The sequence below is a fragment of the Strongylocentrotus purpuratus genome, unplaced genomic scaffold (assembly GCF_000002235.5).
Source record: "Strongylocentrotus purpuratus isolate Spur 01 unplaced genomic scaffold, Spur_5.0 spur5_scaffold_5, whole genome shotgun sequence".
Taxonomy (NCBI): Eukaryota; Metazoa; Echinodermata; class Echinoidea; order Camarodonta; family Strongylocentrotidae; genus Strongylocentrotus; species Strongylocentrotus purpuratus.
Genome location: NW_022145611.1, coordinates 15,407,945 through 15,430,215, shown reverse-complemented (window position 1 = coordinate 15,430,215; position 22,271 = coordinate 15,407,945). Strand labels below are relative to the sequence as shown.

Sequence of the window (22,271 nt, the reverse complement as noted above, 5' to 3'; positions counted from 1 at the left end):
GTGGTTTTATATGCGATTTATATGTTGCATATTTGTCTTAAATTTCTATATATTTCTCCTTTTAACTTTGTATTATATTTTATTTCGATATGTTGTAAATTTAATGGAGTAATGAAATAAATAAATCTGAATTTGAATGTTTAATATTTTTAAGGAGTTCAAATTTCAAATAAAGGGTTTTAGTGCTAAACATATTATAAAATACTTTTAATGTCCTTGTGTAGACCCACGAAATCGTGAATTTATCAGCATACAATAAAAATGTCTTTAAAACCATAGTCCATTAATTCCAACAATATGGCTTGCAGGGTTGTGTAGAATGTGTTCTCATAATGTATGTACGATTTATAACGAACTTTGGACACTAATTGGAGTCATGGGGCATGTTATTACATCATGTGTATTTCGAGATTGTAAACATGAGTAATGCTCGCTAGTAAATGAAATATATAAAGGTCAAAGTTGAAACCTCTCTTAGCAGTCTTGTCGGACACTTGAGAGAGAGGAAGAGGAAGAGCAATTAAACCAGATAAATTTTAGCGTATGACAGATAAAACGGGATATAAAGAACGTATTTTTCATTCTTTCACAGTATAAAATTAGAGGAGGCGCTCCCGAGGGGCACAGTGCCTCCCCCCCCCTTTTTTTTTTAAGTACTCAATAAGTGCCCCTTTTTACATCAGATAAGTGCTCTTTCTCTTTCTAATATTTTAGTGGCCCTTCCCCTTCTAACAATAGCCAATTTTCAATTTTAATAGGTGGTCCTATTACAATCTAGTTGGTGCCCCTTTTATTTTGACAAGCGCACCTTTTCCTTTGTAACGAATGCCCCTTTTACCTTCTTATAAGTGAACCTTTTTACCTCCGATGAGTTCCTCTTTTCAGGAGCCAGATGTTCCTCTAGCCCTTTTTACTTTGTCACGTGCCCCCCTTTCCTTTCAAATACACGGTGGCCCATGAATTTGGAATATTTTTTTCTCAGTCACCTCTTTTCATGACACGATTGTGACAATATAGTTTATTCTAGACTTGTTAGATAAAGTAAATAACTTTTTATAAGATGATGACGTGGATCCTAATCAAATGATTGGTTGAAAGCGTACACGTGACCAGGCATTTATTTTGCCTAACGCGTAATCGCGCGTAATTTGGGTAATGACCGGTCATTATCCAATGTTAGTGACCGGTCATTATCAAAATCATGTTAGAAAACATCATTTTATGAAACAAATAAAACATAATCTTATAAAACAAATAATACACATCATTTTGGCCCTCACTGATGTGTATTATTTGTATACTATTGATCAATCTATAAAGAGCCAAAGAGATTGTATAATTATGTGAAGATCACATTATCTATCAAGAATAAACCATTATTCTCACAATCACTTCATGAAAAGAGGTGAGAAATTTCTTACTTTATGGGTTTTCATTTCTGATGAGTGCCCCCTTATAATGTATGAGATGTGCCCCTTTTCACCTGTGATAAGTGCGTATTTTACTTTTAAACTGCTTCTATTCCTTTCTAGTAAATGCAATTTCCCTTCTAATAAATGTCCCCTTTTTCCTTTCCCTTCTTCTTATGATTGCTCTTTTTAACCTCTGATAAGTGCCCCTTTTAAAAATGATAAGTTCCCTTAGTATGCTTCAGAGTGCAAGGGTCGGAGACTCAAGGGGGACTTGGAGATGTACGTCCCTGGGAAATGTTGATTGGGTCATCCACCCCCCCCCCCCCCCCCCGTAATGTGCAAAATTGCAACTAATGCTACTTAATAATGGCAATGATGAAGAAGATGATGATGTTGATGTGGAAGATGATGACGATAATAATAAAATTATTAATAATAATTGTGATTGATAATAACAATAATGATGACAATAATAACACTAGTAGCAATTAATAACAATACTACTACTACTACTACTACTACTACTACTACTATTACTACTACTACTCATAATATAGTAATAATATTAATAATATTAATAATAATAAAAAATAATATTTAATCATTTTGATTGTTATTTTATTCAGTAAATAGCCTATATGTAAGATCTAGAATCAGAGAGCTGATGCTTGCTAGAATGCATTCTTGCACTGCAAAATGGGAAATCAGGGGGGGGGGGGTTAAGGAGGGGGGGTTGTATCTTACAGACAAGTTCTTGCCATAGAGATCTCCATGGTTCTTGCATACTAGTCTCAAATCCATGCGGTGTGTAGAAAACTTTTTTTTTTTTTTTACTGACTTTTATTTCGGATACCCCTGAATTGATTCCTATATGTTTAAATGTGTAAAAGAACAAAATACGCTTGGCTTCACTTAGACAATTTAGAGGCATGACTATCATTTTAAAAATTTCTTTTGATCTCGGCTACAATTTTGCGGATAGAAAAGTGTAATTGTAAATACACCTATAGCTGTAGACTATGTACGAACAGCTGATATGCATATTCATGATGCATACGTACACCAGTTGAAATGACGCATTTGACGATCAAATACGTGATCTTTTTCACAGTTTTTGCTGCTTTTGATGTAGCTATAGCAGCAAAGAAAAAGGAAATTCAGGTAAATTTTATTTGTAACCCTATTCTTAAGGTCTCTTTTTTCTAATAAGGTAGTATTTTAGTATTTGGTTCAGTTCGCCGGTGCTTCCAACTAGTTCTACGAAACTCGTCAAGTTGTAGGCCGACGGCGTCGGGCTACAGATACGGGAAGATCCGACAATGCGGCTGGCATAGCGCTGGGCCTGGCCTGCCTGCGCCTGGCCTGGGTGCTTACCTGGAGGCTGGAGCTGGCCTGTGTGGGAGAGGTGACTTTGCTTAGGCTTTATTACTTGCAGTAAATCTATTTCAACGTTATTATGAAATTAGAGGGGAAGGAGTCGGCAGCGTTATTGTCAACACCACCATCACTTATTATAATTATCATTATTTTATTGTTATTATTATTATTATTATTAGAATAATTGTTTCTATTATCATTGTTAATATCATCATCCTCGTATTCATCGTCATATTATCAATATCATCAAGGGCACTGCCCACTGGTTCTCATCTTCAGAAAGCAGCAGGGCAACTCCTTGAGAAAGAGGGTCAGAAGTACGATGAAAGGACCTGCAAGTCAACATACTTCCCTAACATCCAACGGTTGCACCATTCAAACAAGGTACCCTTTCTTAATAATATTATCTGCAGAATTGATATAAAGGGAAACTGAAAGGAAACATCTGTTTGTGGGGCTGTGTCAATTTGTTTACCAGTCCAAGCTGAACTGAGGCAACCACTGCAGAATAGTCTGGAAGGTTAACATACCCTAACAATAATAATAATGTGTCTATTCATATCGTGCAGCTGTGCTTGATACGAAGCAGGGCTTATACAAAGTATCATACATAACACTGAGATAAGTTCCTAAATAATTCAAGGAATTCCTTCCTACCGGGTACCCATTGACTCCACCTGGATGGAGAGTGGCAAAGGTAGATAAATGACTTGCCAAAGAACATTAGGCGGAACAAAATTTCAAAAGCGCTTTACATTGTCAAATTGATCCAATGATATCTTTGACTGGATTTCCATCTCTTTGAACAAGTTGAATTTTCAGAATGTTTTTGTAAAGTGGAACCTAGCAATCATGTACCTTTGAATCTCTCATAAGTTTTTAACAAGAGCATGCGCACCTATCTGGTTTACAAATATGAGACTATGAGGTTATCCTGTGGAAAAAAATTGTACATATATAATTGGTAGGGGTGGCAATCAGGGGTGTCCCCCCCCCCCCTCGATAGTTTTTTTAAGGGGATCATCCCCCCCCCCCCTTCAAAAATTTAAAAAAGTGCCCCCCACAAAACACATGGAAGATACATGAAGGTTCATAATTCATAGATCTTAGATTTTGATTTGTATTCTCACTTTGCTTCAATTCTGAATTCATTTCAATGTTATACAATGTTGTTTGCTTTTGAAGCATGTTTGATTATAGTTTTCAAGCAGCAATATTTCTCTGTTTGTTCAAATTAGATATACATGTACATGTATGTGAAAATTTAGGATGTATCATAAAATCCATAATCCCAAATTTATTTAAAATATTGTTTCTCTTTGCCTTAGGTAGATCAAGCCATTGGATGTCTTCTAAAATCTTTGTTGACTACTAACTCAAATGCATGGAATTGGTGAGTATGATAAGAAATAAAAGAAAGGAAAAAAGAAAAAATATGAAAAAAATACATTATTCTTTGTAATTATTGATTAGAGTACTCTCTTTACAACAATATTAGCGCTGTGTTATCTCTGGAAGATACAACAAAAAAAATCACAAAACTTACAACAATGTTCAGAATACCGCCCCAGATCCTGATCCCAACACATATTCTCAATTTATTAAATATTTGTGATTCCAACACTATGCCAGTGCATCTCTCCACAGAAGAAGAAAAAATTCCGCAAAATTAATCATTATGTGTAAATAATTGTTTTCGCTCTGTAACATCCTTTTTGCCTCTTAACGCATTTCTTTACAGGTCATATCTTGGCAGTCTATATTCAGAGAAAGGAGAGAAAGCTAAGGCTACAACCTGTTTTAAACAAGCAGCAAAGCTTTCAGGAAAAGTTAGCCAATTTGTAAACCAATGGTATTTTATTGGTAAGTTATAAAACCTTTCCTTCACCAATGATAGGCCTACAATGTAAGTAGGGCTGAACCTACTTTACATAATTGGAAAAGTTTCCAATTTCTTGTCATAAGAAAGCCTATTCCCATCAATATAATATTATGTAAAAGCCTGTCATAAGACATATGTAATTTATTGTCATTATTACTGTTGTTGTGTTTGTTATATTCATTATTGTAATTATTACCATTGTCATTTTCATCATCATCATCATCATTATGTCTATGTGACCTTCATTTGGCAATATTCATTTCTCATTGTTATTAATGTCATATTTATTATTGGATAATTGTCAACACCAAAAAATTGGCTTTTAAAATTTGTATGTCAGGTCCTTTCATGATTGGGAAGTCTGAAGTGGATGGAGATCCCATCGAATCCTGGGGAGGTATTGTGAATGTGTCGAGGCACAGACATGAGAAAAAGGCTGCGTTTTACTCTGAACTTGTGGCCGGTGGAGTGGTGAAATGGCAGACGTATTCTCAGACAGTAAGTTAATTTCTCTACATTTAGTTTAATCATACAAATAGGCTTTAGTTACACTTTGTTTTGCTGTAGTATATAAATAAAGTGCTTATCTCTCAAGCCCCTAGTAATATTGAGTATAAAAACTGTTAAAACTCAAGTTTGCAAAAATACTCGCAACCTGTGCAGCTCCCAAGATACTCTACTATTGCCATCACATAAAACAAAAATAACATTTATTATATCCTGCATCAAAAATGTGTTGGCTTTTGATTGGTTGAGAGCTCGTCACATGACCAAAAATATTTGACCTATTTTTAGAAAGTACTATATGAGAGTACTATTTTGGTTTACTATTTGGGAGTTCAAAAAAAAATGTGATTTTTTTCTTAATTTAATTTTTTTCTTCTCTTCAAATATTAATTTAATGAAAACAAAATATTTTAAATCTTTTTAGATAAAAATTGACATTGTTTTGTTCTAATTTTTTTTCCTCCCTAAATCTCAATTTTCTCCATTCCCTATCACACCCATAGAAAGCTGGCGAGAGAGTTCAAATTGCGCCCGATGTCAACTGGAATGAATTGATTTCATCCCTTGGATCATTAGCCATTACAGAATGGCAGGTGAGTACATATAACGTGCAGGTTCCACCTCGACAATAACAATAATATTGCTCCCCTGTCTTTAATGTGGAAAATAGAAAGCAATAGAAAATTGGATTTCTTTGGGGACATATTTTGTTGAGCTGCTGCTAGAAGGTTCTTGAAATGTGCATGTGCCAAAGAGCAAGTTTTGGATAAGAGACACATCAAGAACGCAAACTGCGTAATTGCTGAAATATCATTAATAGAACCACATCGTTGGAATGTGGAGCTGGTAAATATATATCATACCATCTTGATGAGGCTTAATGTTAGCTAAAATTTCATTCAGTTATGTCAAAAAATTAATTTAAATTAACAAACATATTATGCAATCTGTATTATGGCTTTATACGACACCGCAACTGCTCCATACATGTCATTACCATTTTTTAAACATCGACTAAAATCGACTAGGTCGACTAAAAAAAATGAAAAAAATGGATGGTAACAACCTAATTTGAGCAGTTTCACATGAAATAAGCACATATTTTTTTGTGTTACAAGCATTTTAATGCTAACAACTAACCTTTTGCCTAAGCGCCGTTAGTGCACGTCTGTGTTTAGCAGAACGGCGCAATGGGCTTACATCCTCTTTCAGCCGCATGATGATTTTAATATGAACTTCATCTTCAATTAGCCATCAAGATTGTCAAATGCTCACACAATCATTCCCCTTATATCAATCAGAGCAATGTTATATTACAACAAAAGAAAACCATTCACTTACAGTAGGGCTGAAGGCACGAGTCTTTAAAGAGAAGAAGCGGTGAGCATGTCTGTAAAGGCAGGAACTGGTGACAGGTAGACCAACCACTGCATGCAACCTTAAGAAGCCTTTTTTTCAAATCTGATACTGTCTGGCTGAAGATGTGGAAAATGTAAACCTTGCTTTCCAAAACTCAAAGATGGAGGTGTATAAAGCTTGCCATCCTGCATGCAAATGCTTCACTGTCATGACTGTTCTGGAAAAATTCCATTGGTTGCCATACACCTGGTTGCCATAAACCTGTTATTTCTGTTGGCATCGATCTATAAAAAGAATAGCATTCTGCTGACAATGAATCCCCTTTGTTTCTTCCCACTAGAAGAAATTTAAAATCAGAACCTTAGCATTCTGATAACAATAACCCTTCCAGATGTATTATTAGTAGCCAGGAATGTTAACCCAGCCTCAAAATTTATGCACATACTAATGACAAAGACTTTTGTGATGATGCCCTAACAATGTGAGTCAGTGTTTGTAAACAAAGGAGTGATGTGGACTTGACTCAGGCAGAGACCAGTGATTTAGTTTTAGAACCTGTCTAGAAAGGCCACCTCTCTGTAAAGAATACTTGGGTATACTTGTCACTCATGGGTGTCGATCCTTACGTAATACCTATTCATCAGGGGGGGATGAATGAATAGATCATCCCCCCCTGATGAATAGGTATCAGTTACGGATCGACACCCATGTTGTCACTTATAGTGACTCCTTGAAAGGAGAAAGATGTGTAATAGATCTGTGTTGAAAGGCTACCTGTCAGTACAGTGTCCATTTTTTTAACTGTTCCCTCAAATTTCTATTTTTTTATTTGTTATTATTTCTTTTTCTCATGTAGGGCTGGGTGGTCGGAGAGTTTGCTGTCAATGCTAAAGGGGATGTTTCCATTCAATGTTTAGGTAGGTACGTTTTGAAATTGATTACAAGCCCCACCCCTGAACAATCGATCAAATATAATGTATTAATAATAATAATAGTATTACCCTTAGTCGTTTTAGCCATTTTGTGCTTGCTATTATCTAGTGATTGTAAAATATACTTACTCAGGAAATGGATTAGAATCATGATATTTATGTTATCAATCATATACAGGCATTAGATACTCTATCAAATTTGAAAGCTGGAAGAAAGAAAATCCAGGTATAGAGTATTAATTCATTTATGACAACATTTACAAAGTGTTCATTATTGAAGTAGGATACAAATATTGTTCATTTCTTTTTTTGCAGGTGTACATACTTTCTTTGTAGATGGAATATTTGTTGCAGCTGATGTGTATAGAAGGGATGAGTTTTGGTGAGTTGAAAATATGATTATAATAATTTCATCTGGTTTCAGTGACGTATTCTGTCAGATTTTTGTGAAGATACAAAATTACTTCATTGCTGTGGACAACAATAGAACCAAGATCCTAATACAAAGTGAAATTATTGTTAAAGTTTCAATTGATATTTGCTAGTGATTTGTATATATATGCTTAGATATTGTCATTACTCCAAACAAAGAAATTGCAATCACCTTTGTCATACCTAGAGGCATTGAGGTGGGGGTTTAGTAGTTCCACATCCACAAAAACAAATATATCAGCAAATTTGAAAATTACGAGCAAATCACATGAGTTGATGAATCTTTGTGCTTGATGGCTAGTCCTGTCTCTCATTTTGACCTTGTTATTTTACAGGTTTACACTCTCTCTAGACCCTGGTATTCATACCATCTACATTCGTCTCAGAGCTAAAGGTTCACAGGTATAGATACTAACTTGTTCTGAGTAATGTATGATGTTGAAACTTGAAAGCTCCCAAATGTGTGGTAAAATAAGAATGGAAAAAAATAGTGTATTCACTTGTAGTTCAAATCTTTAGAGGAGTTCATGGGTGATGTGGCAGTAATGATCTAATGAAGCGAGGACTTTCAATTTGTTTTAATTTTTATTAGGAAGGGGGGGTTGTCCCCATTGCCACTGGCTGGCCTGGATCTCTCAATGAGTGAACTGTTCTAATAAATCAGTATTGTCTTGACTATGACAGTCTATGATGAATAAGTTTGATCTCATTTTTCACTTTCGAAATTGCGTTACTACGTTCACAAATTTAGTTCTTCTCGAGGTACATTTCTGGAATTTACATTAGCAAATTCGATTTTGAACTGAAACTATCATTTCTATTGGCTCTTCTCAGCCTTACTACTCATGCGTACACATATTCAAGATTTGTCTTGATTTAGACATCACTATGTGATCTCTCTTTTATGACCAAGTTTTCTTTTGATTCTATACCTGTAGGTCTTCAGTTGTAACATTAAAGCTGCTGGTGAGTTACATAATCAATACAATTACATTTGCGATGTATCTTGATACCATGTGTGGCACAGCTTTAACCCATTGCTTACTGGAACCTGGTGGTCCCTGTCTATGGGGATTAGATAATTCAGTAGTCAACGGGTTCACAAACAGTGCTCATGAATAAACTACTGTGTCAACAATCAACTTTCAGATATCCAATTCATCATTTCTCATAAATATGAATTTGGCTGTAAATAACATAAAGAGCTATTTTGGGTACAAAATTTTAGTATAGGTAGAACTACTACAAATTGCATTAAGCTTTGTGATATCAATGTCAATCAAATTGTCATTCTAATGTTTTTCTCCTATCATTTTACATGCATTTGCTTGTATATAGATGGTGAACCTTTTATGGTGCACCCAGCTGTGATGGTACCAGATATTGTTGAGGACACCTTGATGGGAGATGTGTTTGCCATTCCTCTCACCAATCTTCAGGGAAGCAAATGGCTCAAAAATTTGAGGTGGGTGCAATATGTTTTGAATTGCCGACATAAACATGGTTCCTTATTTTGCTGCTCTTAAATCAGATACAGTGTTGATCTCTCAAAAAAGACAGTTAAAGCATTACTATCCTTAGATACAAGCAGTCTATGGCTAATCTTCCAGAGAGGAAGGCTGCTGAATGATCTCTTTTTTTGTAAACATTGATGTATTAGAAAAAGTTATTGATTTCATTAATTTGAATGTCTTACTCATCTACTTTTAATATGACAAATTTGTTGCCGGAACTATAAATCATCAGTTACTATGACAATGCTTTTTCGTTAAAATTTTGTTTTTTTTTCCTTGCTCACTCACACAGAGTTAGCTTAGCTGAACCAACTGAAGAACTCTCAGTTTCGCTAGCCAGGGAGCGAGGTCTGATGAACGTAGCCCCAGGGCAGACCATCCCAATCATCCTCCGTCTTAGTCTGAACGACAACCAAGATGTTCCTGAAGTCACTGAGGACACCTGCAAAGACATCAGGTGGGTCATAGGAGCTGTAGAGAGGGGCAGGTGCATCCTTGGAAATCCTAGCAATGTTCTCATCTGAAAGTTTTTTTTAAATCCAATATAGCAGCAGTGTAACATATTAAACACACATGTTTCAAAGGTAATGGACTAAACTGTTTGCTGAATACAGAGTTAATTAGCTCATAGCAGATGCCATCTTCAGCTGATGGAAGAACATGATAAAAGAATTGAAGATAATAACTGACCAAACTTGGTAATTTCTGCCCATTTCCCTTCAATCTCTAATTGTTACATTTCAGTCGAGTGAACTTAAACATGACAGGAGATGCTGTAACATATTCCAACATATTTCCCCCTTGTTTTTTGTGTTACCCAGCTTAAAGGTGAAAGTATCTGCTGCATCAGTGAAAGAGGCCCAGATATTACCAGTCAAAATCAGATGTAGGAAGAGACATGAGTCCTTCCTCTTCTCATTTCTAGATCATGACGGCTCGGTGAGTTTATTCAAGCCAAATTTCCAGCAAGTTTGTAGTAATGGAACTGATTTGCAGAGGTCGGCAGTGAGATGGCAAAACAACATTATGTCCAATTTTTGTTAAATTGGCTTTTTAATGTATTTGGCTTTTTACAAGTATAATCCCAACTCACAATGAGATATTAAAACCCAAATTCACCCCGTCACCGAATAAATGTTCTTATTTTGTGGGCAAAACTACGTAAGCGGCGATACACGGGCCCGTGGATAGAATATACAATGTACAATTAAGATTACAATATTACATTAATAACATGCAAGCGTATGCATCAACGTTTCTACCTATTCTTTGCAATGTACATGTGTAAGTTATAACTGACATAACCACTTTTACCTTAGATGGTAAGAAAAACACATTTTTTACCAAGGTCTCGAACAAGTACAAATTTTAATGATTTTTTTCAAAAAGTGTATCATCAAATTTACACAGGGTTTCAATGTGCAAACTGCGATGAAATATATCTGTTACTGGATATTTCATTTTTGTTCTGTCAATGTAGTTCTCTCATTTTTCTTCGAAAAAACACAAAATAAAAAGATAAGTGGAGCTGGCATTATCTGTGAGAATATGATATTCTATTGTATGTATTTCATTGCCCAGGTTCAACAAGCTGCTGCTATTGAGCCATTGATAAACTGCCCTCTAGGTCAATGTCCTGTAAGTAGAAATATTGATAATGAATTCATGAATAGAATGAAATGAATGGGATTTGGAATAGTTAAATGTGTTTAAAAACATGTATGAAGTTAATATTGGCAGTATCCACTGCAAATATGTCAGGGTTAAGAGATCATTTTAAATCATGGCTAATATGATGATACAACTACAGCATCTACTACTACTTCTAGTACTAGTACTACTACTTCTACTCCTGCTACTGCTACAATGACTACTCCTGCTATGACTACTACTACTACTACTTCTACTACTACTAAGAATAATAATGATAATAATAATAATAATAATTATACTACTACTAATGCTACTACTAATTACAGTATTGTGATTAATTTATACCACTTGATATACTACTATTGCTCCTTTTGGAGCACTTTTTACCAGAGAACATGTAAGTGTCTGAGTACCAATTTTTCATAACCCTCTGCCTGCCCTCCTCCTCTTGTTCTTTTGTTACTTCTTTTACATCTTGATCATGGTCCTCTTCTTGTTTCACTCTTCCTTCTCATTTTCCATCGTCTCTTCTGTTTCTTTCAGGTATTGCTGACATTACATGGCACAGGTGTGGAAGCCCAGAATCAAGCCGACGGCTACAAGAGGATGGAAGGCGAGAGTTGGCTCTTTGGTCTTGAGAAGGCTTGGGTTCTTGCTCCAACTAGGTGTGTGCAGTACTGTATAGAATCTTTCATCTGTTAAGAGCTAGAAGACTGTTTTTAGCTCTACAAATGTTTTTGCAGCAAATACATTTTGATTTTGTTTCATTGTCTGTGAAACTGTAAAACAGGCATGATACTTCCTCTCTTATTAGTTGCTTTCAGCTGATTTTGAACTTTGTTTTTCTCATTTGCATGAAGAAAGAAGAACTAACATTGACATTTAAAAAACATAGAAATGATGTCAATCGGGATAAAAAAATGTCAAAAAAAAGAATAAGAGTATTGCCTCTCAGAATACAGCTAGATCACTATACAGACTTCTACGGCTCCATCTTGTTCATATATCTAGACTTTCTCGATCTCATGAACAATACGAATAAGAGGCTTTACTTAACATTTACATTATTATAATAAGAGTTTAGGTGTGATATCTTGACAAATGCATTTTAATGATGAAATCTGCATTTTCAGACATAGTTTATATGGATGGGAGCTTGTTATGCCAGATGAGGTTATATTGTTATTCATCTTTAATAGTACACTCTTTGTGTGTAACCATGGCAATCGTGACATTAACACCCCTCCCTCCATTACCCATCCATTATTTGTGTAGGCATGGAGCTCACAACTGGGAAGGCCCTGGCACTTTGACTTCCATCACAGCACTTGAAAGTTTGCATCAGGTGGGCTATTTATTTCATTTATTATTATTGTTTGAAATCTGTTGATTATCTTGAGAAATCAACAACATTCTGTGAGAGTTCCTTAACTCTCTATCTAGTCTTAGAACATAGTAGCCTTTGTTAAAAATAGAATGATATTCTGTTATAAGAGAATCAAAGCTCGTCAACAGATTCATAGCAGTGCAAAATCATCAAATATATCTCTTTTATGATTGACTCCCTGCTTTTTCATTGAACTCCTTTTTTTTAGTGGTAAACTAGCTTGTCTCTTTTTATTTCCTCATTTCACCAGCTCATGTCAGAGGTTACATGGATGCCCAACAAGCCTATGACTGACCTGGTCATCTTTGCTGGACACTCCATGGGGGGTCATGGGGCGTGGCATCTGGCCACCCATTATCCTGACAGAGCTCTAGCAGTGGTCTCGCTAGCAGGGTGGATCAAGAAGGAAGAGTATGGCGATAGCAATGTTTTCTTCAGGTGAGTTCAAAATTTAAAATACACTAACCTTCTAATTCTACCCATCAGTAAAGCATGTCTAGAAAATATTATAATTAAAATTTACATGCATACAAGTAGTGAAGCATTACAGATTTTTAGTATGATTGAAGCCTTTTTTCTCTTCTTGTAATTTTTGTAACAAAAAGATGTAAACATCTTCTTTAGGTCTTTCAAAATCTTAACATTGAATGCTAAGCCTGAGAATGCTCAGCATTATTCCCATTAGAGAGCATGTGTACTCGAAATAAAATTGTCCCCAAGAGGTTAGAAGGGTTAAGATTATTTTTTGGAATTTAGGGTAATATGTTACATTAAAATGGTGGACTGTTCTAATTAAAGTTCACACTGATGGGGACACTGTATATATCTCTACAAATTTTGAATATGTTTGCAGATACTTGCAGTAATATTTTTGTGACAAAAAGATATTGAATGAGTGTAAAAAATTATGCCAAGGTCTAGTATTAAGAATTTTTAGCTCTATGATTCTACGATAACCGTCCTTTGCGGTTAAATAGTGTTCTGTGATTTTAAAATCCCTGCATACTTCAAACTTGTTTTTATTTGTAGGCATGACATCAGTACTAGCCACACGGACCCAGCGACCAAACAAGTTTTAGAGGTAGATAGTGTGCATGTTTTGGTTTCTATCATTCAAATTGTTATTTTTCATGCAAATCTGTCCCTACATGATGATGATACTGGGTTAATCATTGTGATGAAATTTCTTGAAGAACAAACAATAAGACCATTTTCGTAATGTAACCAGCTCTAATGCATTTGTCTTTGTGAAGTGCTTCAATACAAATATTTCATTCACCTGTAATGAATAATTGTATTTCAATAGTCAGAATACAAAATGCATATATTATGTGTTGTTAGGTAGGGCAAGTCATAATGTTTATCCTACCTGGCAACACCTAATGTTGGCATTTTGCATTCTGACTAGTGAAATACAATTATTTGTAAGAGATGAATGAAATAACTTGTATCGAGGCACTTCACAAAAACATAAACATGCATTGGATTTGATTACATTAGATAATAGTGTGGTACGGTATGCCACTGAAACAGCTCCCGTAGGATTTTTGTGCCAAAGTTGATGTTTTTGCATTTTTGGATTCATTGGGGTCCAAGCTATCAGAAATTGATGGGGTTCAAATTTTCCCGAAGACACCAAATTTCCCTATTGTTCGTTATATAAGCCATTTTGGCGCCCCAAAAGGACCCCCCAGGAAATGAAGGAAGGGTCTGAAAATTTGAACCCCATCATTTTGGGCCAATTGGGACCCTTTTGAAGCCAAAACAGCAACAACAAAAAATCAACTTTGGCACAAAAATCCTACGGGATTATATACCATACCGCACTATAACGTTTCGTATTCTGTTACTTGGAGTTCTAAGACACTGTATCTAAATGTATACTTAAATAAACCAATCAAATTGTCCTATCATTTTTCTATTTTCAATTTCCCTCTCTCAGGCTTGTATAGCTGAAAATGATGCAGACAGACATGTTTCTAACCTTCAGGTATTTACATTGTTGAATGATCTAAAGCATTAGTCAAGGGCACTTTGTGAGTGTATCGAGGGAAACAATAGTACATTCTAAGACAAAAAAGGTCAAATAACATAATACTGGTCATGATAAAAGATTATAGCAAGGTGTTCTTGTCACTGTGTGAAATAACATATCATTATGTCTCTTTGTTGATTTTGTTTTTGTGGGAGGGGGTGGGGATCAGAAAAAAGAAAAAGGTGAGTGTGGTGGTTAAGACATCCTTGGTTTTCATTAATTCATCCATATATTTACATTATGTGGTTCTTTCATTATGTCATACATCTATAATTTAGACACTATCAGATGATGTTAATTTGATTTCTTTAGGGTTTACCGGTCCTGACAAGAATTGGTGCTAATGACAGGACTGTTCATCCCTTCTTTGTAAGGTAAGGACAAACAAAAATAAGTTGAGCGTGATATATACTCCAATAACATATTAGAATTGTGTCTCATTGAGAAAATGTTTTCAGTTCTATAAACTTTGACCCATTTGACTTTTTAATTATTACACTTGAAGAATGAAAGGGAGACAGAAATTCACACTAATGTGACTGGAAATAGAGTCAATGAATGACCAGGCTTAAGTTCTGCCATTGTGCCATTCTGTGGCTCTGTCCTTATGGATCACTGAAGAATAAGACTAGGCCCCAATCTTAGAAATAGCTGCGATTTATCCGAATCCATCGCAAGTCCTCTAATCGATCGCAAGTTTGCAGTCCCCTATCTCTTTTGTACATAGTTGCAATTGATATCATTCTTAAATAAGTTGTGATTAATCGCAACTGTCTATAAGACGGGGGCCCAGGATATACAACTTGCTGTCTAGACAGCAAACCATGAATCCCAATCGACCTTCACTCCTCATTACGAGTCTTCAGAGATCCCACTTTGCTTATTCAAGAATGGTGTTGCAACTTACACATTGTTAAATATTGTTTTTTGCAGGCGTATGAACCGTCTACTGAAGGAGCGAGGAATCAATGTAACATACAGCGAGCTTGCTGGAAAGGAACATTGGTGGTGGGACACATGGTAACTATGGCCCTATTTCACACATTTTTTTTTAAATCCTATAAATCATAGTTATTGAAACATCTTAGTTTTTACTCAGACAAGCATCATTCAATCACTTATTGATCGTATCTGCCTGAGTTACATGGTAATATGTTTCATTTACAGTTAACAACTACATTATTCATACCCTTAATGAGTTTTGTAATTTGCTCAAGTATGTGAAAAATTAATTTTGTCCGTATTTATGTTTCTTGATAATGTGACATATTAAAGGTTACATCTAAAAATATTCAATGGCGGCCTCATTTCCAGTAGTCCACCTTCCATTCTTGAGTTACAAAAAAAAAAACATCAAATTTAAAATGAGAATGGATAATTCAGTTGTTAACTGTGGCTCTGTTTTGCAAAGTACAGAATCTAATTTACCACACATTCTAAGCAAACTGCAAAATTGTCTTTTTGCTACAAATATGTCACAAGTATGTATCTTGTTGCTTGGAGTGTTTAGGTAAGGCAACATACACTTACACAGTCGTTTGTGAAATAGTCTCAACTTTAAATTCATTTTAAGATCAGTTTGTAAGAGTAATGCTTGTAGAAGTAATGAAAGGTCACTTACATGCTTTACCAGGTAATCTCCATGTCCTGAATTATTATTTTGTATATCAACTATAGATATATAAAACTGACAACTGTTTAAATATCACAACCAGTTGTTGGTTGTCAATATCAGTGAGGGAACATGGGGGTCCTGATACAGCTAAAGAGTTATTACTAGTATCTCTTTGGTACTAGCACACTCATTCAGAAAATGCTCAACAGTCTGAATTTGACCACATGGACACTCATTCAGAAAATGCTCAACAGTCTGAATTTGACCACATGGACACGGATCAGAGTCTGTGATACCCAGAGCTTCATGCTTGCTGCAGAGCGGCCTGTGCCTGATCATGGACAGTTCAGCTGAAACCAGGGTTTCGTGGGAAGGTTGCTACCAGGAGGGTGAAAGGAACAAGCTTTAAGATATGGGTGTGAGCCTCTCAGGGGTAGCTGGTTCTGTAGCACCAGCTACCTCAAGAGGCGTACAGGCATCCTTGAGGACAGTCTGCACGGGGGCTCTTTTTCAAAGATAAATTAATGCAACAGGTAGTCCAGCCGATGTCCTGCAGAGAAGGGCCATAAAACGTATACCCTGTTCTTTTTTCTCGACAGGAAAACTAACGATGGAGGAGCTGTGAACGACCCCAAACTTAGAGACTTCACCAATGCACATGCCATACTTCCACCATCCCTATCGCACACTGCTACTTCAGAATGCAATGTTGGAGAGGGAGAGGGAAGATGTACCCCATCCTCTTCCGAGAACAAGTATTCTCAGTCTGCCAGTGGATCAGGGGAAGGGGGAGAGAGGGTCACGCTGACTGTGGTGAACCCCGCCCTAGGGGAAGGTCTGAGAGGGGCGAGGGTTATACAGCAGCTGGTTCCATTTAGAACAAGTACCATTAAGGTGAGTGGACGAATAGGTTGTAAAGGTTGTGAAATACATAGGCCTATATCTGTCAAGCGTTTTGAGTCGCCTGCAGTCCTGAAAAGCACTTTTTAAGAACGAGCTATTATTATTATATTCAATATAGATGTTTATTAGTAAACATTATATAAGCTGATGTCAAACATTTTTTAGCCATTCGCATTGGATTTGAGGTTCTACTGAACATGTCTAAGTTTAATGGACATGGAAACGTTAAGCCTATATATTTTACTGGTGGAGCTAGGCTTTAGCAGAACCTTTCATTGTGTTTCACATGTTTTTATCATTATGATTTGCATGTGCACATTAACAGCATGTGATCTTTTTTCCACTGGTACTACTTAAATAGTGACAATTGAATATCTTGGTGACTCAACAAAAATTGTGCTCCTATATTTTGTGGTCACTCTTGTAGATGGTACTCTCAAATGATAAAGCTGAGCTCTCTACAAGAAATGTGGCTCGATTTTCAATCACAGCCCTTCGTCATATATCTTACAACTGGAGGAACATCAATTTATTACAGGTATTTGCTTTGCTTCAATGTTTTTTTGTTTTTGATATGATAATTAGTAGGGACTTAGTTTAATAACATCATGGAATAAAATGTTAAGTTGCAAACGCTGTTGCTTCCCCTGCAGGAATGGTGTTAGCAAGGGTATTCCTATAATAACTTTGTTAGTAGTTGCTGGGGTATTGTCGTGCTGGACAAAAGAAACCAGGGAAACCTAAACCCATTCATTGTCAGTGAATGAATAACTAAATAGAAAATTGAAAATTCTATGTTTCATCTAGGACAGCCCTGAGTTTTATTGATCAAAACATTTACGATGGATGGTGTTTGTGAATTTTCCCCAATGGTGGTTAAAAAAAATTAAATCCATGAATTATGTTTTGCACAAATTATTTGTTGGTCAGATTGATGGCATTCTTTTGGACTCGGAAAAGGAGAGTGGATCAATCGTGAAAGAAAATTCTACACATTTTTGCAAAACAGACACAGGTAAAGGTCATTATATTATATTTGGTATGTTCATAATAATAATAATAATAATAATAATAATCTTTTAAAGTCCATTCCAAATTTTATTAGGTTAAACCGAAAATGGAAATTCTTTTTGCCCAATTGATCGTGAGCCCGGGAGCCACTGAGCAGCGCCAGATTGACGTTGCTCTATCCCTTATTGTTGAACGCCAAACAAGGTAGCAGTAACTCCCGTCTTTTAACGTCTTTTGGTATGACGCGGTCAGGGTTCGAACCCACTACCTCCCGGTTGAGAGGCGGATGCTCTACTGACTGAGCCAACACACCAGTATTTATTTGAGAAAAAAATAATCATAGGATTTGCATGCTTAAAATTGTCTTTGGTAAAAGAAAAATATTTTCATTGAAGCTATTCTGTAAGACATGAAAGCATTTCATTTCATAATTTTGAATTTACTTTGTCAACTATGTTCTTTATTGTGCAAGCAATTGATTGAAATGGAATAAATTCCAAACAATCAATCAATAAAAAAACTGCATATGGATAATCGTAAATCTACCAAAGAGTTCTATTGAAAATGTGATAACTATCAATTAGATTTGCCACAATTTAGCCTGAAGCATATTTGCACTTGATGTCTCCAAATCTGTTTGTACACACATGCCATGCACACACACAACTGAGTTTGTCATGAAGTAGAGATACCATGCCATTATGAATTAATCTCTCGTTTCTTACCACAGGTTCATGGCAGATTTGTGCCAGTGCTGTTTTGAAGGATGGTGAAAGAGATTCTGATACGTATGGACCTGCAAGAAGGGTAGCAGAGAGAAAGTTTCTGATTGTCACAGGTACTATGAATAATGATAATAATAATAATAGTTTGTTCTTAAATAGCGCGTTTCAGGACCACAGGTCCTCTCAAAGCGCTTTACATAATATATATTATTACCCCGGTCATCGGATTCAGGCTTACCTGCACACAATGTAGGCACATTCTCCACTCCCTGGGGAGCATACCAGCTAGGTGTCATTTTTACAAGCGCACACTTGCTCATCTAACCACATTAACTTTTGTATCCTACAGGGTACCCATTATAAAGTATTCATATTTATACATTCTCCTCTTTTTGTTATAGACCAAGGTAATATAAATTATATTATTATAGTAACTCAATTTCTAAGGGTGTGGACAATTATAGTGTTTTAATTTAAAATTGGAAAAATTAAATTCATGATCAAGTAAACCAAGGGTTCAAGTTTCTTTTCCGATATGAAAGCCAGGTTTTGATTTTCTGAAAAAAGGAAAACAAATATGTGTCAAAATACACTCCTGCAGTTTTGATTTACGCATAGGCCCCATGCAGCTACTTGTAAAACAACTTTTTTTTTTTGAACCCGTTTTTGTACCAGGTACTATGAATGAAGAGACCAGTGCTACCTTACTTCATCTTGCCGTCTACCTGGCAAACCTTTTCCTCTTGACCTCTGACACTGTTGCCACGGTGATCGAAGATGCCACCCTGACAGTCGAGATGGCAGCCCCGCACAATCTCATTATTATTGGTGGGCCAGGAGACAATGGGTGGGCGCAGCGATTTGTGGATCGAGTACCACTGGGTATCAATGAAAATGGTAAGCAAATATTTTGATTTTTTTTGTTTTGGGGGGGGGGGTTAAATTCCCACTTCCCTCTCTATTATTAGTATTTCTTGCTTTATGTTTAAAGCACAGATGGTCTGAAGAGTGATATGCACTGTGTGAATATTGTTAATTCATACTGTTATTATTGTTATTTCTTCAGTTTTATTTAAGTTTCATAGATATTTGACTGTGAAAAGCTATATGTTATGTTATCTTCATATCACCATTTTGATTCCAAAGCAACAAAAAAAGTAATCTGTAGGTTGACATGTAAAAACGAATTAGTCAGTTCTGCATTTCACATTTCAAATCCTTCTTCAGGGCTATCCTTGGGGTGGTGCCACTTTTCAGACCCACAGACAGGTGCCCTCTTCCTTGCCCCTCATAGAGAAGGGTCACTTGCCCTGGTACTGATGGGCAACTCATTACAAGGTTTAGAAGACATCATGAGACTAGCCAGCCCCACTATACCTCCCATGACAAGATCACCTGTAAGTATTGAATTATTTATTGGTGAAAATATGCGGTTTCATTTACGTTCATATATTTGATTAAATTCTTTGAAATAGTCATAAAAGATGTTGAATTTTTGCAGATGACTTTACAATAATAAATCATAATTGGGAGTTCAAACTTGTAGCTTCCGTGATGATGCAATTCTTATGAATTTTCACCTGTTTTTCCAGACTACTTCTTTCTTGTTTAGGTTGAACACATGTAGTACCCCTGCTACTTGTAGAATGAATCAAATGTACACAAAATGATTCAGGAACTTCATGAATGTAATGAAATGTAGTGAAAGAAAAGTGTTTTCTGGCAAAAGGTAGAATGGTAGATTTTTTTTATTTGAATTGATTAATACTGAGAAAAATTCATTAATCATGTCTGAATGTACTCTGAAGTACATGTACTTCAAAAAGATGATTAGATATGTAGATTATAGATTATATGGGAGTCACATAACTAAAAAGAAAAGAAGTTTTTATGGCCGGTTAAGTACATTGGTTCCATCTCTTTCATCATCTGACCTTAGTTTTCCAACATGGTACCAGACTATGTCATCACTGGACCTGACTTCAAAGCCAAAGGACCTGGTGGCTATGAGTGTGCTGGATTCTGGGGCAATATGTGGGACTACAGACTAGAAGCTTCATCATGTGTGTGCTAGATTTAGATTGTAAGGGAAATCTTTTTATTAATCTCACCTTGAATAATGATAATAATAACAATATTTGGTTCTTGTATAGCGCATATCACATTATACAACGTCTCTATGCGCTTCCAAAGAGCTTTGGAAATTATTACCCTAGCTTTAGCTCCAGCAGCTGTAAACAGCGCACAGAGTATTTCAAGGAATAATCCTACCAGGTACCCATTTACCTTACTGGGGTCGAGTAATAATAATACCAGTAAGATACAATGTGCTGTGCTTGATAGCCCATTGACTGCTGGATTCTCTAGTTTCCATATACTTAGAGATACAGGGGACTTCTTATTACCATACTATTATGCAATGGGTTAAAGAAAGACCATTTAGAGCATACATGCCGATGCCTATTTCCTCTGTCACACTAAGGCGAGGCGTCAAAAATATCGATACCAGCAGGCTGCCGCCTCACGTATTGGCGCATCGAGGCTGCAATTACGGTCGAAGCCTGGCTGGGGAAATTATTTTTCACTTATTAGCCCAGCCGGCTTGCGCCAGGCTGGGATCTGAGGCTCGGTTTCCATTCGAAAGGCGGCAGCCGGCGCATGCTTTTGAATGCCATTTCCTACCGCCAGCGGTAGCCGGCTGAGCTAATTTAAAAAATGCAGCCAGGACGCACAAGTGCAGTTAGCTGCCGCTGGCTGGTATATTTATTTTTAACGCCTCGCCTAACAAGATCAACAAGAGACCAAACAAAAAATTACATTACATGGTTTGGCCAAGAATGGGTCCATTTGGCATGAGATTGAAGTTGACTTCTCAGTGTGACTAGACTCAACTAGTAATAAAGATTATGCAAGCGGGATATTTATGTGATCAATCTCTTGCATAGCACTAAGTCTGAAAAGTTTGGATGTTATATTCTTCAAGTAGACGCCTAGCAAAACCTTTTCAATTATTATTATAGAAAACCCTGTTATAACATGGGTCAAAAGCAATAGAATAATAATTAGTACAGAGAATAGGACCAACAAAGTTTGTTTTCAGTAAAAGAGTTCTTTGCGATGTTGTTCCACTGTATTACTTGGTTTTAATTTTTTTGTTCTATGTACATGTCGCTCAAAACGTGGGAGTATAGGGTTGATGTGTAGAGATTGTGATGGGAGCTTCAATGTAGATATTAGCTTTTTGTTTTCGGAATAAATATCCTTATATTTTAGATATTACGATCATGGGTTTTAGAGGGTCATTGGGAGGAATATATAGATTTGCGTTAAATACCAATATTTTTTATTTAATTGTTGTAATTTGTTTCTTTACCTTTGCAATTATCACAATCCTTTTGCAGATATGAAAAGAAGGTAGATGGAGGAAAAAAAGACTTTAGCGTTCACTTAACTGTCACGTTGGAATATGCAATATCCTGCATATCAATAATTATGATTTAAGTTGCTCTAAAATTCAATTTGTTGCC

At 36.0% G+C, this 22,271-nt stretch overlaps 1 protein-coding gene across 1 annotated transcript; it reads left to right on the top strand.

Moving 5' to 3' along the window:
- Positions 1–2,483: 2,483 nt before the first annotated feature.
- LOC100893261 (uncharacterized secreted protein ARB_06907) lies at positions 2,484–21,446 on the top strand. Its single transcript, XM_030998844.1, has 28 exons — positions 2,484–2,573; positions 3,069–3,173; positions 4,118–4,182; positions 4,531–4,652; positions 5,012–5,169; positions 5,682–5,771; positions 7,394–7,454; positions 7,785–7,851; positions 8,237–8,303; positions 8,840–8,867; positions 9,240–9,366; positions 9,708–9,872; positions 10,237–10,354; positions 10,997–11,053; positions 11,612–11,733; positions 12,344–12,413; positions 12,706–12,893; positions 13,485–13,536; positions 14,398–14,445; positions 14,803–14,864; positions 15,424–15,510; positions 16,705–16,999; positions 17,436–17,546; positions 17,939–18,023; positions 18,750–18,857; positions 19,420–19,641; positions 19,972–20,141; positions 20,684–21,446. The coding sequence occupies exons 1-28, from the start codon at positions 2,484–2,486 to the stop codon at positions 20,816–20,818; spliced, it is 3,075 nt and encodes a 1,024-aa protein (XP_030854704.1). The 3' UTR covers positions 20,819–21,446.
- Positions 21,447–22,271: the final 825 nt, after the last annotated feature.

Coding starts and splice junctions, on each gene's coding strand:
- LOC100893261 (XM_030998844.1), top strand. CDS start 2,484: ATGACGCATTTGACGATCAAATACGTGATCTTTTTCACAGTTTTTGCT. Junction 9,367..9,707: donor AAATGGCTCAAAAATTTGAG/GTGGGTGCAATA, acceptor TCACTCACACAG/AGTTAGCTTAGCTGAACCAA. Junction 14,446..14,802: donor GACATGTTTCTAACCTTCAG/GTATTTACATTG, acceptor TGATTTCTTTAG/GGTTTACCGGTCCTGACAAG.